Raw genomic sequence first — 25,111 nt, forward strand, 5'->3', positions numbered from 1 at the left:
ATCGCCTGCCAGGGCAGGGAGTTGAAAGCGTTGACGATATCTAGACTTATCGCCAACGACACCCCGCCCTCGCTTACGGCTTCGTCCGACAGAGAGTGGACGCGAAGAATCGCATCCACTGTCGATCGACCCCGTCGAAAGCCGTATTGGAACTCCGATAGGTTGGGACCTTCCAGCACCAGATGTTCAATGATTCGGTCGGCCACTATTCGTTCGAATAGTTTGCCGACCTCGTCAAGCAGGCATATGGGTCGATATGCAGAGGGGGAATCTACAGCCCTGCCTTCCTTCCTCAGGAGAACTAGACTAGAGTCTTTCCACCCGGAGGGGAAAAGGCTCTGACGGAGGCAGGAGGTGTAAAGTTGCCTCAGTCTGTCTCCTAAAACGGTTAGGGCCAGCACCCAGGCCCGGCCCGGTATTCCGTCGGGGCCTGGGGCGGTGTTTTTGGCTCTAAGACGCTTTGCGGCTCGGTCGAGCTCGTCCTGCGACACCTCGAACTGTGCGGACCAAGGTATTGGTTCCGCGAGAGTCGGGGCGACAGGGGTGCTGTCCTGGGCCCTGGGGAACAGTGTATCGATCACTGTGCACAGCAGAACAGGGTCCATTGTCTCCGTCAACGGGGGAACCCAAGATCGGAGCTTGTCCAGTACAATTTTGTACGAGCGGCCCCACGGGTCCCTGTTCAAGTCCTCCAAGAGCTCTTGCCAAGCCCGTGCCTTCGCGTCAGAGACTGCGCCTTGGAAAGCCTTTGTCGCTTCTCTGTATGCCGCGTAGGCATCGGCTAGCTCTTCCGGCGTGGCTCGACGTCTTCTTCGTGTTCGGGTGTACTGGCGTCGGGCTCGGAGGCATGCCACTCGCAAGCGCGCGCATTCCTCTGACCACCAGTACACCTTCTTTCGAATCAGGGCCTTCACTAGGGGCATCGATGCGTCGCATATGGACGTCATCGCGCTCCGAAACCAGGATGCTTCCTGCTCAGGGTCGGCGGGAATTCTTCCCTACGGCCACAAGGCGACGTTGGCAGCCGCCACTAGGAGGTCCTGGTCTAGTAGCTTCAGGGACCAACGGCGTATTGGACCTTCTTCACTCTGGGAGTGTTCCGGTTGGCGGATTGAGACATCGATGATGATATGTCTGTGGTCGGAGAGAGTGACCAACTCTTCCGCCACTCGCCAACCGGACACAAGGCGCGCTGCAGCGGGAGTTGCCCATGACAAGTCGACGACCGACTCCCCCTGCCACCGCACACAGGTGCTCACGGACCCCTGGTTTAATAAACGCAGGTCTAGCCCGTCCGCCCACTCCTGCAAGGTCTCACCCCTTGGTGCGTCCCGATTACAACCCCACTGTCTGGCGTGGGCATTGAAGTCACCCCGCACAAGTATCGGGCGAGGGCGACATCTGCGGATGCAGTTTGCCACCGAGTCCAGATACAATTCAAAATTATCGAGACCACAATTGGGGGAGATGTAGCAATCGACTACTGCCAGATGCCCCCATTCGACTGCGACGAATCCCTGGCCACTGCAGAGCATGGAACAGGGAGCGTCGTTTCGTCCTCCACCCCAGTAAATCGCCACAGAACCACCATCGCCTGGGAACCATCGAGGATGGTCCGGGACGCGGTAGGGTTCACCGACCACTGTCAGCGCAATCGACCACTCCGCGAGCGTCTGTAGCAGCAGATCTTGAGCTGCGCGGCAGTGGTTCAGATTGCACTGTAGAATTCTTAGGGGAGGGAATCTTGGGCCTCCATAGCCTCCGGCTGGCTTTCGCCCTGGCGCGAACTTGGCGCTGCGTCCTGTGTTGGTTGAGGGATCTGCTGCCTGCCTTTTCTCCTCTTAGGAGGGGAGCACCGCTTGCTACCCAATCGGTGATCAGATGGGCGGCCAAGGTCCGCACAGACCGGACACTTGGGTTCGCGCGCCTGACACCCGCCTGTTTTGTGGCCAGTTTGGCCGCATGTGTAGCAACAGTTGCTTCGGTCTTCGGCGTTGGGACACTGAGATTTTACGTGTCCCATCTCCAGGCATTTGTAGCACTGTAACGGTCTAGCCGTTAGCACCTGGACGCGCGCCGAAGCCCACCCCACCTTCAGTCTCGCCGTTACTGCAAGCTTGCGGATTGCGGCGAGCGGGCACCTGACCCATGCAGTACCCATCCTCCGTGCGGAAAGGCGGATTTCTCCGACTGACCTCCTCCTGCGAACAGCCCCCCTGGTCCGCGATCGCAGAAGCGATGTCAGTCTGGGTTACTGATTCGTCAAAATCTGTTACCCTGATCTCTCCGGTTTTGATCGGGCGCATTATGCGCACTTCCAGGTCCGCGAGGGCGCTACGCATGCGCGCAGCAAGATCGTCCGCCTTCTTGGAACTATCGGGACCGGGAACCTCCAAGATTAACCCGCCAGATGCAGCCCTTCTCTGACGGAGGTCGGCAATTCCGCAATCAGCGAGGTTCACTCGCTGTTTTGCCGCACCCATTACTGCAGCGTAAGTAGTAACAGCCCCCTCAGGGACCGTCACGGTCACGACGGCAGTCTTAGGCGGCCGAACTGGTTTGGCCTTTGTACCTCCCGCCTGTTGGGCTGACTTTTTGGTCGTCGCCAGTTTTGGCTTAGCCGCTGTTGCCATCGCAGATGGACGCGAGGCGGACTTTTTAGCCGTCACCTGGGCCCAAGAGTGAGTCTGCTGACCCGAAGGACCCGCTACTGCCGCCGCCACGGCCGGAGCACCCTTTGGCGCTGGCGGCGGCATCAGGTTAGGACCTTTTTTCTTCTTCTTCTTGGCCTTTTTCTTCTTTTTTGGCGCCGCTGATGCAGGCACCACTGCCGGAGCGACAGGAGCTGTTTTCGGTCTATGAATCCTGTCCGGATACAGCTCAGCTTTAAAGTCGGCCAGCTTCTTCTCTATAAGTGCTCCAACTTTGTCCATAAGGATCTCATCAAAGCACCTATTCGGCTTGGGCGGTGGAGGCGGTGGTAGTGTCGCTGCAGGAGCGTCATGGGCCACCAGCCTCTTGCCCAGGGGCGGCCTGATGGCTCGGCCTGGGAACAGTTCCGCCTTGAAGACAGCCAGTTTGTTTTCAACAAGGGCTCCGATGCGATCCATCAGGATTTCATCGGTGCCCTTGGCGGGCTGTCTTCTGTCCTCTTTCCTTATGGGCGCACGATCCCGCTGGCGGAGAGACTCCATCTCGGCCTGCAGGGACTTGAGTTTTCCTCCATCCCTGAGAGTTTGGAGCGCAGGTTTGCATTCTCCCTCTCTAACCATCCCTCGCTGCCGAATGACGACGTTCTTTGCGCCATTTCACCAGCCGCAGCCTTTGCTGTAATCGCCGCCAACCTCAGACAACGTACGAAGTTACCCTTCAAGTTCTTCGAGTGGTCCGCGACTTTGGTGACTGTCTCCATGGACTCGAATATTCGAGCCCCTAGATCAGCCACCGGCTGCTCCTTCATTTCCACCGCCAAGTCCTCTACTCTGGGCAGGGTACCCTTGGATCGCGTGGACGATGTTGACACTGAGGATAGGTAGGGATCATTGTCATCCGTCTCGATTTAGGTCGAGGCTTGCGCTTGGACTTTGGCGACCCTCCGTTAGCTGCAGTCCCTGGCAGTCTTACGCGCTTTGTAGCGCGAGTGACTGTAGAACCGGCTGATGTCACCGATCTCATCGAAACAACGGAGCCCTCCGTGTCCTCTCCGTCCCTCGTGGCATTCTTCCTACTCGGGCCGGGGAGCACCATTAGCGCGTCCCGCCCGACCGACAGTCTCGTAAGACTGACCTTATCCTCTCTGTCAATCCTTCTCGGAACTGTGTCCATTTTCCTCCCACTTCTCAATTCTCTTATGCCTAATCCTAGTCCATTATCGTTTGCCGAGTCGTGTTCACGAAGGCCAGCATCTTGCTGGCCTACGAAGCAGTCTTTGCCCCCCGCCGTATACGTATGGGGCTTGCCCTCCGAAGAGGGGCGGGGTCGCTCGCTTGGAGTGCCCGCCGGCGGACATGAATTTCCGATCTGCTTTTCCATTTTTGTATGTCTTTTTTGACCGGGGTGACCTCCCCGGGGCACCCTTGCTGCCAGAACCTCTGACCATTCAGCCCATCGGCAGGCGCCACACCTTAAGCTTGGGTAATTATTTTATAGAGGTTGTCTTCGTCGCAGCCCCCTCCGCTCAGTGCGGAGGCGGCCCCCGTTCCAGACAGCATTGCGTCTGGGTTACGGGTCGGGCCGGCGGTGGCCGAAACCATTGCCCGGCATTGCTGCCGGACCCGCCGCCCCTGACAACGCCGGGCCGGAGCCCCAGGTCGCATCTTCAGTACCCTCTGCGGTCGCAGAGGGATACGAAGAGCAACCACCTTCCCCCGCTGATTTTGGTCCGCGCCGGCCGAAGCCGGTACCCCCCATATCTGGGGGCCCTATCCGCCACCTGGGGACGCGCCCGATGGGAGATCAGCAACTCCACACGGGACCATAGGCCTAACCTAACCTAACCTAAACCAACGATTTTCAATCTTGTCTTCGAATTCATGTTTGGATGTTAAAATATTAATTACCTATTTTGTACTCAGCGGTGAAGGAAAACATATTCGATAAATTTTCGAAGGTATTTTGTAACCCAAACGGTATTGCGCATACAACACTACGCTGCTCCACTGCGGGTAGTTAGAGGTGTTTGGGCTAGTAGCCCGGACCAACGGCTTAGCGTGCCTTCTGAAGCACGGAGTCATCTTTATTTTTTCGGACAATCAGGTGATTTTAGCCTTGAATGAATATGCTTGCCAAACAAAAGACAGTCTCCCTTTCCCATCAGGAATCGAGCCCGGACCTCTAGATCGTGACCCCAACGCTCTAACCACTAAACGGAAGCTGTTTAAAAAACGTATCTATCAAAACTTTCCTTCGTTAATCCTGAACAGTCTCCACTCAAAGCTTGTAATTGAAAAGTTTGCCTTCGCAGAGATGTAAAGTGATTTATAAGACAGCCGGACAGCGACCTTTTTATGTATACGAATCTTGTTACAATGAGTGTTACGAGAACTAATTTCGTATTTTACGACTTTTTCATGACAAATACTAGGGTTGACGCCCGACTGTCAGCCATCAAACGCATTTATGTGGCAGCCAATGGAGCGCAGTAAACCTTAGAATATTTATGTAAGTAAGATTTTTTTTTTTCAATTTATTTTTCAGCGGTGGAAGTATGGAAATATGTGACTTATAACCTGTATTGGGCTGGTTATCTCTTTGCGGGGTTGAAAGTCAGAGAGGAAGTCACTTCTGTAAAAAACCCGACCTCTCAATTCTTCAAGTTGGGTAAGCTGATTCCTTTATCTTCATCATCATCAGCCGTACGACGCCCACTGCTGGGCATAGGCCTCCCCCAATGTTATCTTATTGAAATATAATCAATAATTCTACTGAACTCGTCGTTCTTTTTAATACTACTTACTTATGTAAGTACTTAAGTACGGAGATGTTACATGACTCATGTAAGGGGCCTTTGGTTGCTAAGGTCGGTAATCCACCTCACAACTCACGCGATAGTAGAAGAAGTTACTTTATTTCTCGAAGAAAGTCAACTTTCACAGGTATTATTAATTTTCAGCAGGTATTCATATTCAGGATCGGGTCATAAATATGAAATAACGCTGGGTATGATTTACAGAGTAAATTATTTTAATAAAGCCGATCTTTATGATTTACGAACAGGGTTGTAACTTAGCGAATTATACGGCTCAACTGTGGTTAATAAGGTAGTGTGCTGGTGGATACTTTCATTATTGAGCAAAAAATCTGTGCATTTTAATTTATTTAAGTAGGTATTTTAGTAAGATGTCTTTTCATCAAATTCTTATCATAACAGAAGAGGGAGAGAAAGAAGTTAACCGTTTTTTGTGACTGAATAAATAACAAAATCTTCTATCGTGTGGGTTGTGTGGTGGAGTACCAACCTCATCAACCCTGGCGTCAGGGTAACTATTAAGCCGCCAAAGGCCCATGGCAGGGTCGGCTCAATAATGACCCTGACACCACGGTTGATGAGGTTGGTAATTCACCTCACAACCCACACGATAGAAGTTGGGAGGACAGGAATTGGATAGCTTTCTAGAGCAAAGATAAATGATTAAATTTTGATTATTAAATAAAGACGGATCTAAAGCTGAAAAAAAACATTTTATTATTTCTATTTAACTTATTTATGATTTTAATAAAGAAAAATGTAATAATAAGTGCAACATTTTATTACGTTTTTCTACGACGTCACAGGTTGCTATTTTTATTAAAATGGGTTTGCTCTTGACTTCGTTCTTCCACGAGGAGAAGAAGAGATCGACGTTGGAACGAGCTTACCCAGAAAATGCCTACAAGACAACAAGTTCAAATTTTTCATAAAAGTTGCATAGCAATGTCGTGGTTTGAGATTTAGTAAAAAGTTTTAAGTTTACGCGGTTATTATCATAATTAAAGCACATAATAACGGGTTCTTACCGCGTTTAAATGGGGATATGAGACTCCCGATATTTCGACACTGTTGCAAGTGCCATGATCACGGGATGACTGACAGTGTTGAAATATCGGGAGTCTCATATCCCCATTTAAACGCGGTAAGAACCCGTTATTATGTGCTTTAATTAGTAAAAAGTGACTGATTTGACTAGTTGGAAACTACCCTGTTTCGTTTCTGCCTATTCCAACTATTCGGCCTCGCCTATTAAGGGATTTTATGTACATTTACATAAATTTTCACTTAGTGAAACGACATCGTTTTCCTCCTGAGCTTATCCCCCCCCCCGCACAACTTGCCACTTAGCACTTGCTCTCTAATGACGCGCCGTGCATTGTACCAACTTTTTCATCCGGACTCGCATGAATATGGACCGAGCCTTTGTACATTTCTGCTCCTTCCTCAAAACCACCATTTTAATTTACACTCACAAAACCACCCCCACATTCAACTTTCAACCTTAATTCTACGAAATTTACGCGTTTGAAATTAAAGTAGACGTAAAAGTAAGTTGGCTGAGGCTGTTTTATTTATATTTTAATGTTATTTTTAACATCTCGTCCTTTTGAAATCCTCAGGTTTGGATTGAATAAAGAATTTCTTTTTAATTACGATTTCCGGAGCGGGAAATGGAATTTGTTTGGATCTGAAATGAGGTGAGCAAATTGTTTCAAAGGAAATTTATATTGAATGGAAAAAGTAGGAGAGGAACTTACTTTCTTCGTTGAATGTATACACGATGAATTTTTTGTGAGAAAATTATCTGTTGGTACGTAAATCGTTTGTACTTATGTAAGTTTTTTTTTTTTTGACGTGACTTATTGTAGATTTGCCGCAGATGGCATTAACTACTTGGCCGGACAAATGGGGAGCGCTGAAGGCTCTCACCCGGTATGTACTTATGTAAGGTTTGTCATGTATTTTACGAATAATAGTAGTTTTTGGTAAGACAGTCTTTGTATATAATTTATAAATAGAGAGATACGATTAAATTCCAACAAAAATCACTTTGTGACCCCTAGTTTGGTTAGGACATTACAGGCTGATCACCATATTGTCCGAAAGTAAGATGATCCGTGCTTCGGAAGGCACGTTAAGCCGTTGGTCCCGGTGACTACTTACTGATGTAAGTAAGTAGTCGTTATATGAGCTATGTCAGGGGCCTTTGGCGGCTCAATACTAACCCTGACACAAGGGTTGACAAGGCTGGTATTCCACCTCACAACCCACACGATAAGAAGAAGAATTCCAAAAAACCTTACAAACATGAGATCGCGCGTATTTTCTGTTGGGGATAGGAGGAGATTACGGAGTTCCACTGGTTGGTGAATTCCAAAATACATTTCTATGAATATTTTTTAGACCTTCACAAACGTCTCAACTGTGTAAGCTTCAGAAACACCCTTATATCATTACTCAAAATTCACAATACAAGCAGGATTCGAATCCGATATGTTTTGTAAACCATGATGAGGGAGTAACGCCAACCCGTGTCACAATTTTAACAAGAGGTCCCGTACGCTGTGACAAATTCCAACATCTTTTATCCGAAATACCAACTTACGTTTACACTTCAAAACACATAAATTTCAAAGCCGTTCAAACAGAAAAAATGTATTCCAATAGCAAAAATATGTTGGTTTCATACGCATTTTGCGTGTGTCCAACAAGGGATGAAGCTGTGATTCTGTTTACCAAATACAGGGTGCGATTTTCGTGCACATACTGTTTTTTTTTTTGCTAAAGGATTTAGGATATGATCAATACAAACATTTCTGACTTTATAAATAAGAATTATACAGGGTGTAAATGACATCGTAACGAAAACTTTGAGGGATGATTCAGGCCATGATTCTGAGTTGATATCAAGTGGAATCTTCCGTCGCAAAAGTATGGTATTGAAAATAATTTAAAAAAATAAAAAACAATAAAATAATGAATTTTTCGACAGGAAATTCCACTTGATATCAACTCAGAATTTATTATGGTCTGAATCATCGCCCTCAGTATTCGTTACGGTGTCACTAACACCCATATCTACTTGTATGGCTATCTGACATCGTAACGAATATGGAGAGGAATGATTCAGCTCATTATTCTGAGTTAATATCAAGAGGAATTTTCTACCTCTAAAGTATAAAATTAAAAATAATATAAAAAACTAAAAAAACATGAATTTATTTTGCGGTGGAAAATTCCACTTGATATTAATTCAGAATCATGGTCTGAATCATCCCCCTTAGCATTCGTTACGATGTCACTAACACTCTGTATTTTCCTTGATCGGATATACCATAGCATCATGCAAGTATTCCTGAAGGGGTAGGTAGAAGAGTAGTGTAGTGTGTGTGTAGTTTGTGTGCACCTCACTCCTCGCTAGCTAAGTTTAAGCCTCATGTGATAGGGGGTGAGCTTGCCATTCCATCTATCTATCTATCTATCTACTCAGCCTGTGTCCACCAAATGCTGGTATAGGCCTCCTCTCTTTCACGCCATCCTTTCCGGTCCTGTACAAGTCTCATCCATTGCTTTCCGGCATACCATTCTTGCCATTAACAGGGCTGGAAACCATGTTATATCAATTGTCTTCGATCCAAACATGAATTTAAAGTCTTAAAGCCGAATTCTGTCTTTTAGAGCCTAAGCTGGTATTCGAACTCGTGACACTAAGATATAAGTCACGTCTTCTCCGAACTGAGCTAACACGGATTTTAGGCGCATTACATTAGGATTGAAGGTATATTTACGAAGAAATTGGCCCCGTTTGTTGCCGACACCTCTTAATTTTACTTTAAGTTATACCTGTCATTTTCTTATCCACCGAAAAGGAAAGGGAAGGATGATTGACAGCTCTTAATTTTAGGAAGAATGAGTAAATGAATGAATAACCCGGGCGAATCAAAAGGTATCTCGCTGGTATGCAAACCGTTTGACGTGTGCTGTCAACATAATTATGTCGGGTTATTGGCTAATGTAAAATGTTTAGACGGTTGTTTTAGATTTGTGCTTAAAATTGACGTATGTTCCATAAATTTTATGCCTGTCGATTACCCGTCCCTTTCCTTTTCGGCGGATAAGAAAATAACAGTCATAACTTAAAATAAAATTAGACGGCGTTTGCAGGAATTAGCACTAATAAATTCTTAAGCAGGTACTTACTTATGGGTTTAAATGAATTATTATTATTGGTGAGTTTTTGAAATTAAATTAAAACCCTTCTCTGAGAAAATAGATAATATTTCCTACAGTCAAATTGAATCCTCAATATACTGTGACTGCAAATAATTTTCTAGTGACTGTTCATCGCAATAGATATTACTTAAAAGCATGATTTGTATGGCGACTAACACAAACATTTTTCTTTCAAAACAAGGATCTCTCGTCGTCACCGTCCTAGTTTCCAGAAAAAAAAAACAAAGGAACAATAATAACGAAATTCATCATTTTTGACACGACATGATTAGTTGGCAGACTTGCGGATCCCTAAATAGTAATTTACTGCAACACGCAATACCCTGCTCCATTTGTTATGACGTTTGGACGAAATTATTGTAGAACAGCAATTAAAGGGCCAAAGAACAAGAAAATAATGTGTTTTCCTAAATAATGGTATTCGTGTACTTATACATTCCGTTTACAGGGTATTAGTGACATCGTAACGAATACTCAGGGGAATGATTCAGACCATGATTCTGAGTTAATATCAAGTGGATTTTTCCGACGCAAAATACATATATTGTATTGTTTTTTATTGTTATGATTATGAATTTTATACTTTTGTAATGGAAAATTCCACTTGATATTAACTCTGTACAAGTAGGCATACAAGTAGATAGGGTGTTAGTAATATTGTAACAAATACTGAGGGGTATGATTCAGACCACGATTCTGAGTTGATATCAAGTGGATTTTCCTGTTGAAAAATTTATGAAAATTTAAGTGTTTTTTAAAATTATTTTCGGGTCCATACTTTTGCGACGGAAAATTCAATTATGGCTTGAATCATCATTCAAAGTTTTCGTTACCAACATCCTGTATATTGATAATGGCCCCGATTCCTGCAGATACCTCTTATTTTTATTTTAAGTTAAAAACCGAAACGGAAAGAGACAGATGATTGACAATAATTAATTTTATAATGAATAAATAACCTGGGCGAATTAAATAGGCATCTCCTGTGTGCTGTCAACTTAATTCTGTCAGGTTATTGGCCAATATAAACATTTGGGATGGTTTTTTTGTGTGTTCCATAAATTTGTGTGTTTTGTTTTTCTTTTTTTATATGACTTATTGTACATTTGCCGCAAATGGCATTAACTACTTGGCCGGTGCTGCAGAGCTGCCAAACGTCAATACGTAAAAATACATATATGAGCTTTACAATAATATGTAGGTATGTATAACAATTTCAGACGTCGACAAATACACCTAAACCTACCCACTACGCTCAAAGGATTTTATCCCCAAACATTTTGTTCGCCAAACTAACAATCACTCGTCATTCAATTTTGAGCAGGAAAAATAAATTGATTTAAAGTACCATCCAGTTTTTGCCGGATCATTCCGGTTTCATCCGGTCCCAGTGAGTGTAATCGAAAAGTTTTTTTTTATACTGAAAAAGAAAAAGCAATGGCGAAGTTTCCAAGTGATTCGTCGTTGGTAATGTACTAAAAACATTATTTTTACGGCCTACAATGGAATGAAATGGAGTGTTGCTGAACGTAAGGACTTGAGCAAAATTAATGTTTCTTACGAGAAAAAGTGTTTTATTCGAGTTTGTATTGCGTGGTTTGTTTCTTTACTGTAGATATTTTCTTCAACAGTGGAAATGTAGTGTAAGATACTTGACTAAGGGTGGTATTAATAAACTAATTTTAGCTTCGAGACTGCCCTCAAGATCATGTCAAAGTGACAGTTGGACAGGAACTTGAGCATGATCTTAAGGGCAGTCTCAGCTGAGATTAGTTTATTAATACCACCCTAAAAACTAATTCTAGTTTAGTCTGCATTATCCCAATGCTAAGCAAAAAGCCTTCCCTTCATTCTTCTTCACGATTTTTGGCGAAATGCCACCAATCTGTCGCTAGGCACATCAAGATCGCCAAGCCATTTTTTCGAGAGCTGCCTCGTTTCCCATCACCCATTCTGAGGTACCAACTGAGTAACAATATTGGCCATTGGCCCACCTCTTTTAAATCATACGGCTTACCTGACATGCCCTGAAGCTTTAGCCAAGTTGCAAACGGTTATGACAAGACCCTACGCGGCTGAAGCCGTAGCTCTATTTAAAACAAGCGGCCAATACTACGAACAGTTATTGAAAAATAGTTTAGTCATAGTTACATAATGAAAAATATACCGGTATAGCATTGAAAAGTATTGTTAGTTAAGTCTTCTTCTATCGTGTGGGTTGTAAAGTGAATTATCAACCTCATCAACCCTGGTGTCAGGGTTACTATTGAGCCGCCAAAGGCCCCTGACATGACTCATATAACGACTACGTACTTATCAGTAAGTAGTAACCGGGACCAACGGCTTAACGTGCCTTCCGAAGCACGGATCGTCTTACTTTCGGACAATCAGGTGATCAGCCTATAATGTCCTAACCAAACTAGGGACCACAAAGTAATTTTTGTGATATGTCCCCACCGGGAATCGAACCAAGGACCTCCGGATCGTGAGCCCAACGCTCAACCACTGGACCACAGAGGCCGTTAGTTAAGTTATACATAAAGACTTATTCAGATCAAGATACACAATAATGTACGCATCTTCTTCTTTTAACGTGTTTCAGGCACTTATTACCAGACAGCTTAGTAGCTATTAATAGTAATATAGTATAGTTAGTAATATACTTATTACTAGACACTTCAGCAGAAGTACGTAAATAAATAACCAAACTAAGTTGGATTAGATTCATACATAAAACATAAACAGCCTATATACGTATGTCCCACTGCTGGGCATAGGCCTCCCCTCAATCAACCGGAGGTGGTATGGAACATACTCTACCACGCTGCTTCATTGCGGGAGTTGTTTTAACGGCTAATAGCCGGGATCAACTGGTTAACGTGCCCTCCGAAGCACGGAATCATCTTATTTTTTCAGACCATCAGTTGATTCAAGCCTGTAAGTCCTTACCAAACAAAGGACAGTCTCACAAAGTGATTTCGACAATGTCGCCATCGGGAATCGAACTCGGACCTCCAGATCGTGAGCCTAACACTTTATCCACTAGACCACGGAGGCTGTTCGGAATAGATTCACAAACTGATTTTTGTTTGACATGTCACTAACGAGAATCGAACTCGGAACCTTTGGATTTCACAGCCCGATGCTCGGGCACGGACTTATAAGTCCAGGCTAGTAGTAACAAAAACATATCCCGACTTATACAAGAAACATAACCTAATAACAAGTGTGGGTAAGCAAAAACCTTACAAAAACCCTGACAAAGTGCCAAATAAGCGAAACAATAAGGGCCACATTTGATTGTATTGCTAATCGCTTTTGCTATTAATCATTGCAGTAATGACGTAATTAATATTAATAAACGATATAACGCCGCTGTGGTGACGTCACAATACGATGAAACGAGATTTCTGTAGGTTTTGGAAAATATTACTTATTCTCCGCCCCGTAACAATTTTGTATGGCGCCGAGTGAGACTTACCTCACCCCCTCTGGGTTTTACTTTAGTCTCAATGGCCGTAAGCCGTTAAGGAGTAAAAGAGAACGTGCACGGACTATTTGTCTCGCTCGAGCTTACGTGGTTAAGCGGCAAACGGTAAGTATGAAATTTTATTTTTTAATTTTCAGTAGCATATCTTCTTACTAATGTAACAATGTTTTTAATATTTTTTCGCCCATGCAAGCCGAATGCTTCACATCTCTATTATGTAAAATTATTTTGCCACCTTTTTGTATTCTATATGTTCTCGCAAATAAATTGATTTGTCGATTTGTCCTGTTCAACACAACAATATACCGGGTGTTAGTGACATCGTAACGAAAACTTTGAGGGATGATTCAGATCATAATAGATTCTGAGTTGATATCAAGAATTTTTCGTCAGTAAAAAAACACTTAAACTTTCGTGACTTTTCCGACAGGAAATTCCACTTGATTTTAACTCGTAATCATGGTCTGAATCATTCTATTTTTTATTAGTTGCGCATACGTATTTGTATGGCTACCTATATCTACTTATACGGGGAGTAAGTGACTTCGTAACTAATACTGACGGGCATGATTCGGCTCATGATTCTGAACTAATATCAAGTGGAATTTTCCATCGCAAAAGCATAGAATTGAAAATAATTAAAAAAACATGAATGTACCGACGAAAATTCCACTTGATATTAACTCAGAATCATGGTCTGAATCACCCCCCTGAGTATTCGGTACGAAGTCACTCACACCCTGAATAATCCAACTTAGGATTTCAATACCAACCCCCATGGCCATGGCCGCCATTTGCCATGTACTTAATTAAGAGACTTTTTGTAATTATTTATTTTTAGTTTGGTGCAATAAAGTGTATTTGTATTGTATTTGTATTGTATTGTACCAACTGCAGGCCATGTCGCTGGTGCATCATGGCTTTGTCTACAGGAGCAATCTACGACTTTTGTCACAACTAATATCTGTAGGAGTATATTATTATGTACCTCTATTGACGAATTTCGAGAAAGAAAATTTTTGTCATGTGATGTAAGTATGGTTCCAGTCGAATGATTCTAAATGTCTATTGGGTGACTGATACCGCGGTTCCAATATCTTGTGAGGTCAGTCGCCTGAAAGCCCGTCGCAAGATCAAAGCAAATGGAATTCCATAGTCTCTGCTTATCCATCAGATATTGCCTGGTTTATATTTTACAATATTATGTATTTTTCGGAGTTAGTTATGAATTGATTAGTTATGTAATAAGAAGAGAATTGATTCGTTATGTTAGTTATGAATTAAGAAGAAAATAAGAAGTGATTAGTGCGGTGTTTCGTATAGTATTCAAGTGTCGCGTTAAGTGCAAAATTACGTGAAGTGATGGTGACTGAGTTGAACCGCGAAACTCTGTGCAAGTGCTGACCGGCGTATGTAGAGTTCGCTTTCCCCTTTCCCTAGAATTCCGTGAGTTTCCTTTCAATCCAGAAACCCATACATATTCCCTTTGTTTGATTGCAAACACTTTGGTACACGTATCATTGTCACCCTAACCACGATGATGGATAACAACAAACGTATTACTCCGGTCCAAGCTATAAATCATTACTTACAAGCAACAGGCCGCAAAAAGTAATTCCTCCATCTTGGAGCAAATCCCTCAAAATTCCTCTTTTTATCATGCCATTATTAAAATTAATTAAAAGAAGCAACAGGTGAGATTATGTTGATCTTGTAATGTCGGTCGCACTCGAGTACAGTTAAAAAATATAATTAAATGATTAATATTTGGAATGATCCAGGAATTTTTTAAATAACGAAGCTCACGACTACATTCTAATTGGGGTAGTCAGAGGTACATCGATCGAAAGATCAACCAATTACTCACACCAAGCTTTCTGTTAGACCAACGTGATAGGTGGTGTGCCGTATCGCTGTCTATAATGGTCAAGCCAACTATGTAAGTGAAAACTGCATTTAAGATTTTATAACTCATAGGTGCAAAACCTGAACGGTTGCAGAGGCGGAAATAGGAGCCATCGGTACGGCAATGCAGGACAGAAGGGGCGAGTCACAGGGACTGTAACGTGGAACTTTAGGTCACATACATTCAAAACCCTTTTCTCGAGATTGTGGGTGATCTGAAAAAAGTAGGTACCTACGCAAAAATAGTATTTCACACCAATTACACTAAAGCCACATGGTGGTAAGCGAGGCATGCTGACATTTTTCATTTCCCTTACCTACTTAGTGCTTAATGAACTTATTTTTTTATAAAATTATACGAGAGTTTCACTAATAAAATTTTCACCTTACTCTCGTAACGAAAGAGTACATTTCAATGTGAAAACTTGACTTACGCCTGTTTTCATTTGGGAAAACGGTGTAAAAACTAGGCCACCTCTGACAGGTTGTATTTTTAGTTAATTAGTGCGATTTGCAATTTTTTTTACAGTTTGAAACTACCTGCTTTGGCTGCTAGTTGGAAAATTCTGCATTATTTACGTTTGAACTACTTCAGTTTTGCTTGACCCGGATTTTTATGTGGGATCACGCTTGCAATGTTGTTTGTAAGTTGAATTAAGCACTTAACTCTTAATCGAACTATGACTATAGCAACTCGCTATGTAAGTCAATCGTAGACGATCCTGTTTTGTTGTTAGAATTAATATTTAAATATATGTAAGTATGTTTATGATAACGACAACTAACTCTTTTTTTTAAACATTGATACTACAACAACATTTGATTCACTCCGGATCCACGTGTATTCTCCAACCTCGACACTGGATTTTTTTTTTGAGAAATCGTCTTAAGCGATAAGGCCGACATTTGCCATGTACCTAGTTAAGTCTCTTTTGTAAATATTTTCTTATATTTTGGTCGACATTTGTATTTGTACTTATACTATATAATAACTTAAAAGTAAAAAGCTAGGGATTGTAATTCTGTTGGAGTTCGAAAATCACAAAAGGGCGGATTAACGATGAGTGGAGCATAGAAAATCTAAATGAGGTGAAAAGTTACGGCGTATTAAAAAGAAAGTGGAGAATCGAACGTTGTTCAAAGCGAACTTCGTGATTCTTTCCACAACTCTTAGAAAAACTTACTGGAATCGATATAGCATTATCCCGATTTTTCACAGGGTTCGCTTACCTACCTCCTGAAGATTAGACAGATCCGGTTTTTTACAGAAGCGACTGCCTGTCTTACCTTCCAACCCGCGAAGGGAAAACCAGTCTAATATAGGTACATACACATACATACATACATACACATACATACATACATACATACATGTAGGTACATACTTCCTAAAATGCATTTCTCGGGAATGTGGGTTTCCTCATAATGTCTTCCTTCATCGTTGTATACGTAAGTAAGTATAATAATTTATGATCCAAACATGAATTCGAAAACAAATTCGACAATCTCATCAATCTAGGTCTGTGTTGGATTCGAACCTGCGACCTCAAAGTGAGAGGCAAGCGTTCTGCCAACTGGGCTACACGGCTTAACCTATAGGCTTACCTTTTAAATTTTCTGTTGAAAATCTTTATAAGTACTCTTTTCCATGAAGGAACGACCTGTAATACCAAGGGGAAACTGAACTGAACTACTAGATATAGGTATGTTTCATTGATTTTTGTTTTTTATATCACTCGTCCGTGCTTAGGGAATTCACAAAGAGAAAAATTAAATCTAAAAAAATCTGACCCGGACGGGGTTTGACCCCACGGCTCTTGTCAAGACGGGACAAGCGTGTTAACCACTGAGTCCTCCTGTCCATGCGAAATTATTCCGATCTATGTATCGTCAATAAGCCGACGCCGGCGCTATCTATCTAGAATAATTTTTCATTGTTTGGTATTAACACTACTCTGTAGTCGTTACATGAGCCATGTTTTTTTATTTATTTATTTATTCTAAAAAAGGTACAATTTTTCTTAAAAAAATAATTTCGCCAAACTTATACCAGTTTGTTGGCGGGCGCTCTTATAACTAAATGAGTATGCACCTTTTGTTACTTATAAGAAATTGCTAAATACTTATTAACTATTACAATGGTCTCAAATGGAATGTCAGGGGCCTTTGGCGGCTCAATAGTAACCCTGACACCAGGGTTAATGGGGTTGGTACTCCACCTCTCAACCCACACGATACAAGAAGAAGACAGCTTCAACTACAAATAAATATAAAGGTAGTTAGCAGAATAACAATTACAAGCTACATATAAAAGTGAAATAACAAAGAAAATTCTTACGTCTTAAACTTACCGTAACCATAGGTAAAAAAATGCTGCATAGAACATTTTAGTGGGTAAAAGATCGAACAGAGTCTTAAAAGACTTTAAGTCTCATCCGAGGCTTCATGAATCATCAAAACTTTTTAGGCCTCCCAGAAATTAAAACACAAATTCTAGTAATTCAATATCTTTGTATCCATCTATAACTTCAGAGGGAAGTAGTTAAAATTTTTCTTTAAAAAGTGTTCCTCAAACTCAAAACCCTCTAATGGAGGGAGCCATTAACCATTCATCGATTCCCAATTTATCTTCTTTGTTAATTGTTCTTTTTCCAATCGAGATGCAGATTCGATTTATACTGGGACGGTTCTAGGTTTTCTGTGGATGATTAAAAGGCAATAGAGATAGGATTGTTGCCGTTACACTGAGCATAACAAATCTCTTATAAATGACGAAACATACGGTCGATTGTGATTTCAATTTAAAAGTTTGCTCTTTTGTTGGTCCAGAGGTATCTTCTTCGTTATTATTATGAACGTCAGTGTGGTTACTCATAATTTTGCTTATTATTAGATATTTTGTATGCACTATATTATATAAGTAGGTATGTATATATAGGTTAGGTTTTTTTATATTTGTATGCATGTTATACATATATTTATTTGCATGTATTTATTGGTAAGTTGTACTTATACTTTGTACTTACCCGCAATCTTTCAATTTTCACATTTCAACGTCACCTTATGGTTGTCTGGAAGAAATCGCTTTAAGCGATAAGGCCGCCATTTGCCATGTACTTAGTTAAGAGTCTTTTTGTAATCATTTCTTTTTTATTTTCGTGCAAAAAAGTGTATTTGTATTGTACGTATTGTATTGTAAAGAAAATAAATAATTAGCATTCGTTGAGCTGCTTATCTTCCTGGATGATCTGTAAGCAGACAGGGTTTTGGTTTTATCATAGGGTATCATAGGGTAAGACCAACACGGACCTCCGCGGGCCAGATAGGGTAAAGAATAACATAACATGACAAATACTTATTGCACATATGGGAAATAAAAAATACAAAAAAGATAGTAATACTATGACGGAAATCATTATGGAACGGTAACTCTCCTTTTTTTTCTGACGTGACTTATTGTAGATTTGCCGCAGATGGCATTAACTACTTGGCCGGACAAATGGGGAGCGCTGAAGGCTCTCATCCGGTACAACGTTTAAGACAACAGGCCTGAGGGTACCCAGTTGGGCGCGAACCTCGGCTCAGGGCGTCGCACTATGGAATATGGTAGAACAAACGCGTATCAAAATTCATTTTTTCACTAATTGAAATAGGTCCTTCTATCAATGTAATATAATAGTTCGAAAGTCGAAGATTCATATTCTGTAGCGCAATTCATATTATATTTGGTGAAAGTAGTTGTTTTCATGTGGTAAAGTTAAGGTTCATGAAATTGGGAAATATCAAGTTCCTCATTGACGATTTTCAAAGTCAGATAGTTTTAAAACTTAAAATGAAAGGTATATGATATTATATATTTTTGAAAAGCTTATCTATCGGAAAATTTAAACAAATTAAATTGATTGTTTTTAATACGAATATATACGTAAAAAAAATTAAAGAAGAAATGGAGGAAAAAAAAGGTTTTCTTCAACTTCGTCGAAGCTTTTAACATTTACTGGCGTTTACCGGTGCTTTGAATTTAATGTTAATTGATAGGTTAGTTACTTATCAACAACATATATAAAAATTAGCTGCGATTTTTTGCGAACTTTGGAGATATGAGATAAAATCGAATCCTAGTCAGGGAACGGAAATTGCTATCAATTGCGGTTTCGTGGTTGACTTGATTTAACAATACTTTGTGGTATAGTTTATCAATTGATTATTTTATATTGTTAAGTTTTTATCATTTTGGTGTCATTTTCCGTGAGAAAATAGATATCTGAATTAATTCACACATTCTGAAACAATATATAAAGGGAGGTAACAAAATATGTTTCCATTCTTCCTGTTCTGCTGATATCACAGGGGTTGACATTGATTTAATTAAAAGACTTATACATAGTGTTGCAAGCTTTATCATCTGGTATAGTGGTAGACGGCAAGAAATTTGGTAATTATACTCTAGAAACGGCAAGATTATACGTGAGCAAGTATGGTTGGTATTAATGCCATCATCTGTCCACAAAATTTTAATTCACGGAGAGAGTATTATAAACCATTTTGCAGTATTACCAATTGGCCAACTTTCCGAAGATGCACAGGAATCTCGTAATAAGGATTATAAGAAATTTCGACTACACCATGCTCGGAAATGTTCTCGAACAGCTACAAACGAAGATGTGTTCCATACATTACTTTATACTTCAGATCCATATATATCTAGCATAAGAAAAACATATAAAAAAAGCGTAAAAGAGCTAGATGAAGATACTTTACACCTTCTTAAGGTTAATAATGAACTGATTTTAGATCCTGAAGCTCACCAGGTGTAAATGGGAATGAACCTAACAAGAAACCCTATACATACATAGCTAGTTAAATTAATAATATTAAGAAAATTTTGATTCATTTCTATGTTTAGCATAATGTATAGCTATAGGTACCATTTTTTATTTTATTTTATCATTAATATGATAAGTTATGTTAATTGAGTAATTAGTGTTAAGAAATACAGATAAGATAATATAACTAAAAATATAAATTTCAATAAATATATAGCATTTTAAACGATTGTCAGTTTTCTTTATTTAATAAAAAAAATTACGCGTAATTTCAATTCACCAAACATTACTTATATGAATTTTTATATATTCCTTTATATTAGTGCAAAATTACATCGCTCTATCTTTAAAATTGACGGAGTTACAGATTTTTGATCCGAAACACACCCAAATATTCCACAGTGCGTCGTCTGAGGTAACTCTCCGTCCCGCACCAATTCGTATTGGGCACCGACCTTACCCCTTGTGGGTCTTAATTTAGTCTTACATGGCCGTGAGCCGCTAGGAGTAAGGGGGAGAGAGCTCGGACTTTGTCTCACTCGCACTCACGCGGCAGCACAAGGAAATAATGAGATTGTTGTATAATGTTCATAATTACATCTATATCAGCCTAAATTCATATTCAATTTTGGACGTAGGCCTCTTCCATGTTTTTCCACTTCCGACGATCTTGGGCTATCGACATCCAGTCATATGCTGCGTGCCGCACGATGTCGTCCTTCCATCTCATTGGTGGTCTTCCTCTCGGTCTTGTGAATGCTCGTGGGCGCCACTCTAACAATGTCCGGGTCCATGTTTCTTTGCTCGTTCGAGCAATGTCTCCCGCCCATCTCCACTTGCGTTCGGCAATTACTTTTACCACATCTAACCTACCTTACCTTGGTTTTAGATCGAACCCAAGTATTTATCTTCCGATCACGCAAGGAAATGCCGAGCATAGCTCTTTCCATTGCTCTCTGAGCAACACGGAGATTCTCTGCGGATTTTTCTGACCTGAGAAACTGAACTGAGAAATAATTACAAGTACTTAATTTTATTTTAAATACAAGCATAGAATAAAAAATAATACTACGTATCAGAACGGCAACTCTACGCTCCCCATAGCATCTGAGCTAGGTTTACCTCACCCCCCTTCGAACATAGTTTAGACTTGAATCGTATGGTCTCAGACGTGACTCACACAGCTGCGCGCGTACAATATGGTGGTGTCTGTGTAAAACGGGGTTGTTTGTATGAAGTGTCCGGGGTGTGGTACAAGCCTGCAGAAAAAAGACAATACCTTACAATTCTAAAGAAACTTAAATCGTTTTGATAATTTTGACAGTTTGTAATTTATTGTGGATATTAAAATGATAACGGGTTAATGACTTAGTCGAAGTATTGCTACAGATACTGGTTTTAAAGAATTTCGAATTGTATTTTTTTCAGATTGAAGATCAGATAACCATGATAGTAGGTACTCTGCAAGTGATAAATTGAGTTTTAATGATCTTCATATACCTTTTTTGTAGAAAATAACCGAAAAACTTAAATTACAAAGTCTCTTTTCTTAATTTAGATTTAGATTAGAGACACCACTCATGTTTATTTACATAAATGCCAAATAAGATGTAATTTTGCTTATAGATAGATATATATTTATTAATGAACTTGCGTGGCAATTGATGAATGTACACGAAGCAAGAGAACTCGAAAATAGAATTCCATATTCTCTGCTTATCCCGGGAAAAATAAGTGTTAGTTTATGAATGTAGGAACTTGGGCGCTTCCGATTAGTACGGTAATCTAAATCTGAGATTTTCGTCATCATTAATCACAAAATATTAAATATGTTAATTTATTTAATTATTATGGTGTATGGACAGCAATACATACACAAACACACAAAATAAAACACACATAGGAAAAGTTCCGCTATGCCTGCCAATTATAGACGCACGCAACAACAGAAAGTTTATTAACTCGTTATGTTTATATAACATACCATCTCAAATTATAATTATAAAAATCCAAGGACCTGTATAAATCAGACACTGTACTGACACTACATGTAAAACTTAAGTTTAAAACCTATTTAGCCCGAACCATTCACAAGTGCAGACATATTCTTCTGTCAGATGAAAAATGAATACAAAATTTGACAGTGACAACGTCCGCACAAAATATTAAAAAACCCAAAATAACAGTTTATTTTATAGTATTTTTCTTTGTTGTTTACATGAAGGGTTGATGGAAGGGTATGGTTATCCTTACCCGCCGGCATACCCCCCTATGCCTGAAGGGGCATACCCCGACCATGGTGACGGGTTTGGGGACTATTATGGTTTACCAGTGACCGAAGATATCTCTAAGAGGTTGGTCCTTACTTGATATTACTTAAAATCGTTTATTCTTTAGTCTTGCATTTTAGTTTTCTATTCCCATTTTCGGCAATGATCTTCTTTCTTGTCACGAAAGCATATTAAACAGATTATTAGACTGTTTTATTACAAGCTTGGTGTTCGCGCATTACGTTTGACTGACTAATATACACTGAGTCAGTATTTCAATCATGAGTCTTTTAATCAGTTAAGGTCATTATATTTATGACCTTCATTATTTAACAATCAGAATAATATGTTCTTCTATATGTTCTTCTTATTTTGGCAATCAATTACTACCACTGCACTTACAGTTCACAAATTGTGAGATTGCAATTTGTAAGCTACTTTTGGTCTACTAGTGCGTGGACACCCTCGCTGTAAGACTGCGCAGTATCCAGGTTTCTCTGTATTCTGCGCAGGTCGGTGCCATATATGTCCAGTGGCTGGCCTCCAGGCTTCCACGGCGCGTTCTGCGGCGAGCCTTGGGAATGGTCTAGACCCTACACATACTATTGGCAATGGTAGGTGGCCAAATTTCGGCAGGGAAAGTAGTTGAAGTTTCATTTACTTTTTTTCTCAGTTTCAACATTAAATGGCCACTTTATTTGCGATATCTTCCTTGTAGGTATTTGGCTCTTGAATAAAAGGTATTCCTTCAGTCCTTTTCTTGATTTCTTCTTTGAGTGATCCTGCAAAATAGAGGTAAATAGTATCCAAGTTTGATTTTTCTCATATGTTTCTCCTTTATATTTTAGGGCAAGCGGCTCTAAATACCGCGACCATAAACGCGGTAAGAGATCTCGGTCTCTTGATAGTGAGACCAAAACTCGAACACGGTCCAAATCCCGGTCAAGATCGCAATCAAAATCCAAATCTCGGTCGCGCTCGCGGTCGCGTAGTCGCAGCCAGAGCCACAGTCGCTCGGTCAGCCATAGTCGCACGCGCAGCCGCAGTCGCTCACGTAGCCGTAGTCGCAGTCGCAGCCGCTCCGTCAGTCGCCGACGAGAACTGACGTACAAGGAGCCAGGACTTTTGGACGCATTTCGTGTGATGTACTTAACGCGTAAGTAAACTTCTAATCTTGTGTGACTAATACTTTTTACTGTATCTCTACTGAATTTAAGACATTCACTGTGTATGAACCACATTGCAAAATAAATTTGTAAAATTCCAATATATTTATCGAAAATAACATTGCACGTGAGGGGTTGATATCAGATTTTCAGTTACACAGTGAACGTGTTAAAAACACTAGGTGTCGTATATAGACATGTTGGCTTTCGAATATTTTCGACGTCATTTTCGACCGTTCTGATTTTAACTAAGGCGCTAAGTCTTGATACATTTATTGCCATTTTTTTTTATTCAGCAAGCAAGCACAAAAAGGCCACAGCAAAGTTCCTAGCGACGAAGAAGCGGCAGGACCGTGTGCAGGAGTTGTTGAAGAGTGATGGGTTGGGTTCCAAGCACTGGTTCTTCTACCCTCGGTCACAAGCGTGCACCGAGCCGGCTGCTGGCGAAGTGGCTGGTTCACGCGACAACTGTGATCAACGGGTTAAGGTATGTATGTATGACACGCATGGATGTGCAACAAAGCGTGGACAGTTTGTACTTCGCACAAAACAATGCGTCGCGAAATTAGCATTTTGCATATTTGACAAAATTATTCATCTTTGAAAAACACCAGGAAGTTTTGTTTTTAGTTGGAAGAACGCTAGGCTCTGGTGCGAATCCCAGCACGGGCCTTAACCAATGATTTTAGAATTCATGTTTGAATCATATATCAAATGCTCAGCGATGAAGGAAAACATCGTGATCAAACACACATACTCGAAAAATCCGTTTCGGAGGTATGTAATTATGTGACCTAACCGGTATTGGGCTGGTATTCCCTTGGCGAGGTAGAAAGTCAGACCAGATTCGCTTCTATAGAAACCGGACATGTCAAATCTTTAGATTAGATAAGCGGATCCTGTGAAAAACGGGATAACGTAAAGAGATGATGACGACAAGAAATATTTTTCAAACGAATCGTGGTTCTGCCTACTTGACAGGGTTACAAAGGGAATTATTTACTTATTCTTCTTCTTGTGAGGTGAATTACCAACCTCACCAACCCTGGTGTCAGGGTTATTATTGAGCCGCCAAAGGCCCCTGACGTAGCTCACGTAACGACTACTTACTTACATCAGTAAGTAGTAACCGAGACCAACGGCTTAACGTGCCTTCCGAAGCACGGATCATCTTACATTTTGGACAATCAGGTGATCAGCCTGTAATGTCCTAACCAAACTAGGGATCACAAAGTGATTTTTGTGATATGTCCCCACCGGGATTCGAACCCGGGACCTCCTGATTGTGAGCGCAACGCACAACCACTGGACCACGGAGGCCGTTATTTACTTATTTAAAACATAGTTTTTGTTTGAAGGTCGATGGAGATTTCTTCCGGAAATACAAAAAAAGTAAGAAAGTGGACAAGGATGCGCCGATCGCGAAATTGAAGCGATGGGAATTGATACTTTACCAGAAGTTAGGTTTTGTACAAGCCGTTTGATTGTTTGTTTATGTTAGTGTTGTTTTCGTTTTAATAAATAAATAAGTTAATGAACACCATTTCTTTGTACTATTTATTATTGCTATTGTTACTCTTCGCCTGCATTTTGTCGTTTCATCTACGATTGATTTATTCTGCTGAAGTTCTTCGGCTGAGTTTTAAAGATTCCGTAGTCAAATAGGAACTTTTCGGTTTATTTATTCAATACTTTCTCAAGTTTTGCTACTAATTATTGTATCATACTGTACAAGTGTTAAGTATTTGACT

General features: G+C 41.0%; 1 protein-coding gene across 1 annotated transcript; it reads left to right on the forward strand.

Annotated features, from left to right (window-relative positions):
• The first annotated feature begins 13,591 nt into the window (after nt 1-13,591).
• Nucleotides 13,592-24,844, forward strand: LOC126376005 (uncharacterized protein DDB_G0287625-like). Its single transcript, XM_050023192.1, has 5 exons — nt 13,592-13,607; nt 22,149-22,278; nt 23,085-23,350; nt 23,657-23,847; nt 24,719-24,844. The coding sequence occupies exons 2-5, from the start codon at nt 22,154-22,156 to the stop codon at nt 24,842-24,844; spliced, it is 708 nt and encodes a 235-aa protein (XP_049879149.1). The 5' UTR covers nt 13,592-13,607; nt 22,149-22,153.
• Nucleotides 24,845-25,111: the final 267 nt, after the last annotated feature.

The sequence above is a fragment of the Pectinophora gossypiella genome, chromosome 1 (genome assembly GCF_024362695.1).
Source record: "Pectinophora gossypiella chromosome 1, ilPecGoss1.1, whole genome shotgun sequence".
In the NCBI taxonomy this organism is placed as follows: Eukaryota; Metazoa; Arthropoda; class Insecta; order Lepidoptera; family Gelechiidae; genus Pectinophora; species Pectinophora gossypiella.